Here is a 10,122-nt window from a genome sequence, read left to right as displayed (position 1 = left end):
ACTGAGCCTCCCAGGTGCCCCTAGTCTACCATTTTAATATTTACTTTCTGTTTGTCCTCTGTTTTTGTTCTTCTTTTTCACCTTTCCTGCCTTTTATAGTATTTCAACAGATTTATAACTTAATCTATTCTTTTTTTCCAATTATAGTTTCAATATACACACATATATAATATATATACCTAATCCTTCAATCTCTTTAGTGTTAATATTTTTGCCATTGCAAGCAAAATAAAGAAGGCTCATAACTATACACACACACATGTATATATATCCCTTTATTCTTCTTATAGTCCTATGTATTATTCCTAAATGCACTGAAAACTTCTCTTGACAATTAGTTTTTGATTTCAACAGTCATATTTTAAAGAACTTAGAAAAACTGTCTTTTCTCTTTACCCATATATTTAACATTTGCTATCTTTCCTTCATTCTTACAGTTCTCAGTTTCCTTCTAGCATCATTTCCTTTAAACAAGTCTGTAGCTACAAATTCTTATTTTCCTTCACCTGAAAAATGTCTTTATTTTGCCTTGATTCTTGAAGAAAATTTTCAGTAGATAGAAAATTGAGTTGGTATTTCCCTTTTTTTCCAGCAGTTTAAAAATACTGTTCACTATCTTCTTGCCTCCAGTTTCTGACCAGAAATCTGATCAATTCAATTGTTGTTCCACTATATATAATGTTTTTATCTTGATGCTTTCAATATTTAATTGCTCAGTTTTAGCAGTTTGATTAGCTTCTTTCTGGGTATGTGTTTGAGTTTATTCTGTTTTGAGTTAAGCAGGGTTTTTTTTTTTTAAGTTTTATTATTTATTTGAGAGAGAGATGATGAGCAAGGGAGAGGGATAGATGGAGAAGCAGACTTCCTGCTGAGCAGGGAGCCTAATGCAGGACTCTTATTCTAAGACTCTGGGATCATGACCAGAGCAGAAGGCAAATGCTTAACTGACTGAGCCACCCAGGTGCCCAAGAAGTTTATTTTTTATTTTCAAGTAAGCTCTACACCAAACACAGGGCTCAAACTTACAATCCCAAGATTGTGCGCTTTATTTTTATCTATTTATTTTTAAAGATTTCATTTATCTACTTGACACAGAGAGAGAGAGAGCACAAGCAGGGGGAGTGGCAGGCAGAGGGAGAGGGAGAAGCAGGCTCACCTTTAAGCAGAGACCCCAATGTGCGACTCAGTCCCAGGACCCTGGGATCATGACCTGAGCCAAAGGCTGACGATTAGCCCACTGAGCCACCCAGGTGCCCCAAAAGTTTATTTTTTATTTTAAAGTAAGCTCTACACCAAACACGGGGCTCGAACTTACAATCCCAAGATCAAGAGTCACATGCTCCACCAGCTGACTCAGCCAGGCACCCCTGAGTTGTGAACAGTTCAATTATGATGAGTCTGGGTGTGGTTTTGAGTTTATCTGGCTATCAATATAGACAGACTCGTGTCATTGGCATTCTTGAATCTGTAAATGTATGCCTATCAAACTTGGGAATATTTTTTAAATTTAAAAAAAAAATTTTTTTTAAAATTTATTTGAGAGAGAGAGTGAGAGAGCATGAGAGGAGAGGTCAGAGGGAGAAGCAGACTCCCCATGGAGCTGGGAGCCCGATGTGGGACTCGATTCCGGGACTCTGGGATCATGACCTGAGCTGAAGGCAGTCGCTTAACCAGCTGAGCCACCCAGGTGCCCGGGAATATTTTTTAAAAAGATTTTATTTATTTGACAGAGAACACAATTAGGCAGAGAGGCAAGCAGAGAGAGAGGAAGGGAAGCAGGCTCTCCACTGAGCAGAGAGCCCGATGCGGGGCTGGATCCTAGGATCCTGGGATCGTGACCTGAGCCAAAGGCAGAGGCTTTAACCCACTGAGCCACCCAGGCGCCCCAAATTTGGGAATTTTAACCATCATTTTTTCAAATAATTTTTCTGTGCTACTTCTTTCTCTTCTTTCTCTGGGACCAACACAGGTGTGCTGAAGCCAGCTTGTTGATTGTGCATGTCTCTTCCCAACTCCATGTTCAGTGACATCATGTTGATGCCTTGAAAACAGCCACACCGGGAATACTTACACCTGGACATAGGAAAACATTACAAAAAAAGACTTCTTCTTTTTTTTTTTTGAGAGCCAGTTTACTGCTGGACTCAATGACACAAATATTAGAACAATTTTGGTATTGGTTTTCAGGTTCCTAAGTCTCTGCTCATTTATTTATTTATTTTTGGTCTTTTGTTACTCTGTTCTCAATTGGACAAATTCTGATTTCTCTTCAAAATCATTGATTCTTCTATCATCATCAGTCAGCTATTGAGCCCATCTAGCAAATTATTGAAATTTCAGCTATCTTTTCAGTTCTGAACTTTCCATTTGGTTCTTAAAAAAAAAATACTACTCTCACACACTGTTTTTTAAGATTTATTTTTAAAAGAGAGAGAGCGTGAGCACACATGTGCAGGCAGGAACGGGAATAAAACAGGGAGAGAATCTCAAGCAGACTCCCCACTGAGCCTAGAGCCCCATGCAGAGCTCTAGCTCATGACCTGAGCTGAAATCAAGAATCAGATGCCTAAACAAGTGCGCCACCCAGGTGCTCCCCTCTTGAGAATTTCTACAGTTCATTCATCTCATGTTTTCCTTTCTCCTAACAGCTGCCTTAGAATTTGATCGTTCTCTGTACCCCTGAAGCAGATAATACATTGTGTGTTAATAAAAAAATTAAAAAATGATAGTTCTAATATCTGTATCATCTTGATATTGACATTTGTTGCCCTCCTTGAGAATTGATCAGTTTCCTAGTTCTTTATATGTTGAATGACTTTATTCATTGAACATTTTTAATATTATAGATTCTAGGTCCTGTTAAAATATTCTGAGCAATGTTGATTTTTGTTTAATAACCAACCCAGATAGGATCAGATGCAAGTTCTGTTTTATATTCTGCAGGCTGTGGTTCTAACATCAGTTTGGTTTACAAAGGCTTGTTATGCTGTATTGGATCAATCTCACACATGCCCTGATACTCAGTAGCTGGCCCATGTCATATTCAGTGCTCTCAACTGTAGTTCAGTTCTCGAAGACCTTGCTGTGCTGTTTTGGGTCTGAGTATGCACAGCTCAAGGTTAAGTTTAGAGGTTGTGCTAATTACAACAAAATAAGAGGAGTCCCTGCTCTAGCTCTCTTCTCTTTGGTATCCCCCTTTGCTGCCCAGGGCCCCTTTGCCCCGTCTCTTGGCCAGATACATGGGGGTCCTCCTGGACTGTTAGCTCTACCACCATTACTGTGCAGCCCTCACAGCACACCCATCTTCAGGACAAGGAGAGTATAAACAGAAAAAAAAAAAAATGAAGATCATTTCAATTCTTCAGACTGCCGAGTGTTCTCTTCCCATTTCTTCTGTCCAGAAAGTTTCCATCAATTTTAACTGTTGGCACTGCTTGTTATTGGGGCTTACCTGGGGGCTCACCAGTGACATGTCATGGGAGAAAAGAGAGAAAAGAAAACTCCTCAACATGTTCTTTCACCTCAGAATTTCCTCTGGTTTAACCTATCGGAGGGACGAACCACTACGGTAGCTCTACTGGAGGCCCTCTCCTGACGTGGGGCCAAGAGAGAAGGCGGAGGGGGTGGGGGATGAAAACACCCTTGTCTGGATCCTTGTCTGGATCTCTGCTCCAGGTTTGACTCTACTCCCATTCCATCTGCTTTTGTGTATTTTTTGGTGTCCTCAGGTAGTTGCCTTTTGCATTTTTCGTTTTAAGTGGGAGAGGATTTTGAGCGTGTACTCCATCTTGACTGTGCCTGAAGTCCAAAGCTGCATTATTTTTAAGAGGCCAAACTGGAAACAGCCCCACTGTCCTTCGACATTAGAATGGACAAATTGTGATATATTTATACAATGGCATATAGCATGGCAATGAGAGAAAACTACGGTGACATCAGCAACATGGGTGAATACAGTTTTGTTGAATACTTTTGTTGTTTAGTGGCTGAGTCTGAGAGAAACCCCATTTCCCCTCTTTAATCAAAATAAGATAGAAAAAAAATTACAGTATATGGTTCCACTTATATAAAGCTCACAAATAGGTAAAACTAAATTATAATGTTGTAAGTCAGGATAGCTGCTATCCTGAAGAGAAGGACGCAGTGACTGGAAGGTGGCACCAGCAGAGCTTTTGGGGTGCTAACAGTCTATTTCTTGCCCACGTGGTTACACATGTAATCACTTAGTAACTCAGAGAGCTCAACATTCATTTTGTACTCTTCTGGACATATTTTGTATATCAACTTCAAAAATCACTTGAAAAATTAACTCTTTCTTCTCTGAGGAATGAACAGAATCTTAGCTTAAACTGACCTAGGTACCAAGGGGAATTTATAGTGACTGAGGTACTTCATGGAATTCAAGTACAGGAATGATGCTGGGACTCAAGGACAACTGAGCCAAGGGTTAAAAGTCGTTAGAGTCGTCTTTCTCCGCTTGACTTATTTCGTTAAGCATGATACGCTCTAGTTCTATCCACGTCGTCGCAAATGGCAAGATTTCATTTCTTTTGATGGCTGCATAGTATTCCATTGTGTATATATCATATGATCTCCCTGATATGAGGAAGTGGTGATACAACATGGGGGCTTAAGTGGGTAGGGGAAGAATCAATGAAACAAGATGGGATTGGGAGGGAGACAAACCATAAGTGACTCTTAATCTCACAAAACAAACTGAGGGTTGCTGGGGGGAGGGGGGTTGGGGGGGGTGGGGTTATGGACATTGGGGAGGGTATGTGCTTTGGTGAGTGCTGTGAAGTGTGTAAACCTGGCGATTCACAGACCTGTACCCCTGGGGATAAAAATATATGTTTATAAAAAATAAAAAATTAAAAAAAAATACTGTTAGAGCCTTCTCTCACTGCAGATGTTACCTCTAAGAACATATGACCACTGACACGAAACAGTCATTTCACAGGATATGTACGAAGACATTGGTGGTGCAAGCACCATGTTCAGGGAAAATGGTCTTTCCTCATTCCATCCACGTTTTCATAGGGGCTGCGTGGCTTTTAATTAACCCCGATCATCTGACCACAGTCAACTTAGTCCAGAAATGAGCACCTGACTATGTAGAGGAATCCTACTCCTAGAAGTTTTGTTCTCAGAATCAGAGCTCTATTTTTGAACAGGCATGCTTGGGGTGGGGTGCAGAAATCTGTTTTAACAGCCAATCAAGTGATCCTGACGATTGATAACTCTAATCTAGACCATCTCAATTCTTTATTTGGTTGTGCCTATTATTTCTTAAGAGGTATTTTGTTTTAAAACGGGAACTGTATTCAACCCATACTGTCAGTTCAGTCTGCTAGACTGTTGTGGCGGGGGAGGGGGCGGTGTGTGTGGCAAGTGTCAATAACATATATATGAATAACTGTGATAATACTGGTTTGGTGAAGTTTTGGAATTGTTATCTGTAGACTCCTTCTCAAACTCCTCCCCCAGCAAAATCCATCTAAATGATGGCAGTGACCTTGGAGTCAAGATAAAGTTATGGTGTCAACCATGAATATGATCCCAATTTCATAAGAAGAAAAAACAAATTGACAACCTCCTTAAATTTAAGTGGTAGATTACCTATGGAATTAAGTGCTTTGTCTTCTTTTATAATGTCATTGTATTTCTCTAGTTTTATACAGTAAACATAATCTTTCACAAGAAAACCAACCATTATAAAGATATAAACAATACATATGACAGATTTTTTAAAATAACATTTAGGAATATCTGCACTCAGGAATAGAGATATGTGGGTCAAGCTTTCAACATCAGTTAATGTACACCTCTGTTCAAAAGCAAACTCATGTGAAATATTTTTCTCATCCTGAACAGAAGACTTTCTGCCCTTTCACTTAGCATTATGTTACACCAGCACTTAAATACTTATTTCTGGATGGTGGGATTGCAGGATCCCAAGGTGAAATGTGGGGTCATTTATATTAATAGTCTCTACTAGTTTCAAAATCAAAGGCTTTTTTTTTTAAAGAGAAAACATTATGTTTAGCCCAGTTTAAAGAATTGGCTTGAAATTGGCATGCAGTTAACATGGTTTTAATAAGGTCCATGACTGAAATGTTCCATTTTCAGACTAGGAACTAGAGGACCACTTAGTCCACTCAGACTTATATTAAGGATCATTAAAAATATATTAGGGGTTCCTAACTTTGGCTTCATGCTCATGTGAACACTCTGTTCACTACCTGTCTCGAAGTTGGTTTCTCTACTATTTATTCTGCTTTTGTAACTCAAAGCTAAACTTTGATATAGCAAATATCTCACAAGAACCTCCATATATGGGTTTTCCAATGTACTGGGTATATAAGAAATTTAAGAAAACTTTTCATTCACTGATTTACAAATACTCAGATAATTTTAAATAGTTCTTAGAAGTTTTTGGGTTGGTTTGAGGGAAAATTCAAACATGGTATCCTTTCTCTATGCTGCATTAAATGAGACTAATTGTAACATAAGAGACAGTAAAAACTTTCAAAAGGAATGTGGGGAACTAATTAAACAGAGTATAATTCTGGATTTTCCCCATTTATCTCTGAGAGAAAAATGCACAATTAACTAAGTAAATGTATTTGGTTTGAAAATGTATTAATTTTCCCTTCTGGAAACTCATAAATAATGGCTTTTTGCTTGTTTTACATATGCTGGCTTTTTAAAAGTAGGTATCAATTCATAGCCAGTGACAAAGTTCCAAGAACATACCAGTTTTGAATAAACTATAAGTATACTCCAAATAATTCAAATATGAAATAACTACGACAAGGAGAATATAACATGATATATTCCAACTCATGAAGATCAAGTTTGAAAGGGCAATACATTGACTTGGGTCTGTGTGTTTAAAAAAAAAAAAAAATCAACTGAGAAATTTACTGAAACCAACCGTAGGCAACTTGGGGTGGGGAATCTTACCATATCCAGAAATTCATAAAACACTTGAAAAAACCAATATAAATTTAATAATAAACATTATGGTCAGGCTGTTTTATTAAGGAGGCAACCACACATACAAGTTCAGCTATAGAAATGTTTGCAAATCAAACTTCATGTGATCTGAAAAAGGACCATGCGTAATGTCAAAAATGGATGTCTGTACATTCAATAAAAATTTAAACATACATAGTCTAGACCATTCTAGAGTCATACAAATATCTGGGGACACATGTTTCTAATTTCCTTTCAAAAAAACTCTTATAAAAGTGATGTACTGAGATAATTTTAAAAAGTATCTGACAATTATGAATGGTCCCCAGTTTTACAAAATGTGATTTCCAGGGCATGAAAACTGAAAAAAGTTAACTCTTCAGAGAGTGTTTCATATTATACAAACAAGTTCTGTAGAAAAATGATCCAGCAAATGCTCGAGTTAAGAATATTTATATTTTTTTTCCAATTTTTTACACTTTTATTAACACACTTACAAAAAAATAACATTCAAACACTGAAAAAATTAAATAACTTTGGAAGCAGAGCTCAGAGCTCTCTGCTTACATATAAGTGACAATTCTGGGCTGTTGGCACAGAAAAATAATCAACATTCATAAAACCCTTACTACTATATATCAAACATAAGTTAAAATCATAGGCACTAGTTTATCAAATCCACATTTCTTCTGTAAGACTAACCACAGCGAATCCTTAGATATTCCCAAACAGAAAAATTGGCAATACACAAAGTCCTTCTAGTAAAAAGGCAATTTTTCTCTTTAGGAACCTAAAAGCCAATAGTCTGTGGTAGTACAACAGCAGGTAAAATAATGTTTTACCCAACTCAGATCCAAATACGTTTTTAATAAGTGATGAAGTATTTTAATAAAAAAAAAATAGACATTTTTTTTTCTGATGCAGCCATTTAAAAACAAAGTTAAATAACCTGAATACTCCTTTTGAAACAGATAATCTAACTTAATGTAATGGGTGTTTCAAATAGAGTTAAAATTCCTTGTAATTATTAGATTGCAGCATATTTTTCTTTTGCAATGTTGCACTGAAACTGAGACCTATTTTGTATACATATGGTTTTAAAAAGAGACAGTGGCAAGTTCTTTCTTTTACTTAGATTTTTACATGAGATACCCCCCACCCAAAGCAGATGCTTTCTTTATCTTCCTCTGAAAAGCAACATTTTTTAGTTCATCATCATGTGGAATTCTGGCGCCGCCCTTCCCTGACCCACACCCATCACCCTCCAATTCAAGGACAGAACTTCTTCCTTGCATCATACACCGAATACATTAGCACTGGCAGTTTGAATCTCCAGCTGCGTGTGCTAACTGAATGACTCCCTAACGGTCAAGCTAATAAAAAATCCCATGGTGTCATGGCAGAATGGGGGTCTTGGTTTTAAACATTTTATCATTCTCTCAACCTATCAACCTTAATGCTATCCCGAATATCAAGTCTCTCTTTTGTCTCTCAATTTCTGCCAACTTACAGAATGTCTTTTACTAACAAGAAATGAACTTATGTTCACATCTCTAAAATCCCTTCGGTAACCTGATTGCCAGTATTTCAGAGCCATTCAAATTAAGTATTTTAAAACAGACCTCACCATGAAAAAGGAGAAGCCTGCTGAAGAAAGTTTGTCTCGTAATTGTCTAATAAAACCGAAATAAGTGATTTCCAGAATACACAAGGGGCCACTAGAGAGCAAGTATTTAACAGGTTAGAGTCATACGGAGTGGTTTCATTTGTTACCAAAAATGTAAAAATTAACGTAAGGCAGAATCCAAGTCAAAAGGGACAGTATTCTCCAAGGAGGTTGTATACAGTTACCTAGTTTGAAGTGGATCAAGTGAAGTGGATCCAGCCGGCTGTATCTTCCTACCACGTAACAGACCGTTGTGTCAGTGAACAGTAACAATACAACGGTCATTACCAGAGATTTTGTAAGTGAAGTGCATAGATTTCCCCCTTCTCTCTCATGGTATGGTTTTGTTCGAGGCTGTGAGCACGGAGGCGGTGTTAGTTAGATCAAGGATGAAGACACACACTACTTGCTCTTTCGTATCATGGAGACCTGCTAATGAAAACACGATCTCTTAGTTCTATAACAGATATGACAGCATGTGAAGACGTTGGCTTCAACAGCAAAGGCTATCTTTCCTGAGCCAGGAGCTATAAAGTTTAGAAAGATTGTACAACTGTTATTAAGCCCTTTTGGCAATCAAAACAAACAGGCAGAAGTCCGATGTGTCAATGCAACACGGCGGATGCACGGTGGAACGTTCTCTGGTGCTGGTGGTACGGGAGCTACATCCAAAACTTAAGACCAAACAAAATGACAATTTTTTCTGGTGAATCTGCAAAAATAATTTATAGAATTCTCACAAATTTAGGTATCATGTTTGAAATCTCTAGCCTAGATTTCTTCCCACCCCCATCTTCCCTTCCATCTCAATTTAGTTTCTTGGAGTACTAGTGAAACACTAGTGAAACATTTTAGATAATTAGTCAGAATATTAGTTCTCATTAACACAAATATTTATTGATGCTATTTATACAGTAAATTAGGTTGAATGCGAAGTTTTGGAGAGCTTGAATTCACCATTTTCTTGTGCACAAAGGTATTCTCTCATTTACAAATGGGCATTTCTCTTTGGCATCCGTTAGTTTTTTGCCCAGATATTGGCCTCTGTCAAATATTAAAAAATCAACTTAGTTTCTATTAAACAAAACTAAATGTGATTCCATGGAGAGTGATTGTATGATTACCAAACACATCTGATGTTAAATGTCATTAAAGTGCTGCTTGATCATCTCCGTCAGTTTGTGCTAATTAAGACAGAGAGGGCTGGGATTTATAAACCCCATGAGTCTTATCTGAACAGTCTGCATATAAAAGTTGTCTTTTAGCCTGGTGAAGGGGTATCCATGAAGCTGTGGACCTCTGCATTCTCATCTTTGCTGGTCAGTAACAGCCATCTTTCCAACTGTCATCTTTCATGCTACCATAGGTTTTAGGAGCTGGCAAGGATCTGAAATAAAGCAATTTAATAAAGTGATTTGTAAGGCTTTATGAAACGTTACCATACTATCTCCCACAGATATTTTTTTGCAGGTGGCATC

The 10,122-nt window shown here is 37.7% G+C and overlaps 1 protein-coding gene across 3 annotated transcripts in view; it reads right to left on the bottom strand.

Moving 5' to 3' along the window:
* Nucleotides 1-7,023: 7,023 nt before the first annotated feature.
* Nucleotides 7,024-10,122, bottom strand: part of SLAIN2 (SLAIN motif family member 2) — a 93,036-nt gene continuing 89,937 nt past the window's right edge. For all 3 annotated transcript variants that reach the window (XM_045079721.1, XM_045079720.1, XM_004764931.3), the window contains one exon: nt 7,024-10,031. In XM_045079721.1, the coding sequence (XP_044935656.1) occupies nt 9,965-10,031 (67 nt within the window). In that variant the 3' untranslated portion in view covers nt 7,024-9,964. The remainder of the gene's footprint in view (nt 10,032-10,122) is intronic.

This window comes from Mustela putorius, unplaced genomic scaffold (genome assembly GCF_011764305.1).
Source record: "Mustela putorius furo isolate JIRA1106 unplaced genomic scaffold, ASM1176430v1.1 tig00000430_pilon_pilon_pilon, whole genome shotgun sequence".
Lineage (NCBI taxonomy): Eukaryota > Metazoa > Chordata > Mammalia > Carnivora > Mustelidae > Mustela > Mustela putorius.
This window is presented reverse-complemented; position numbering and strand designations above follow the sequence as displayed.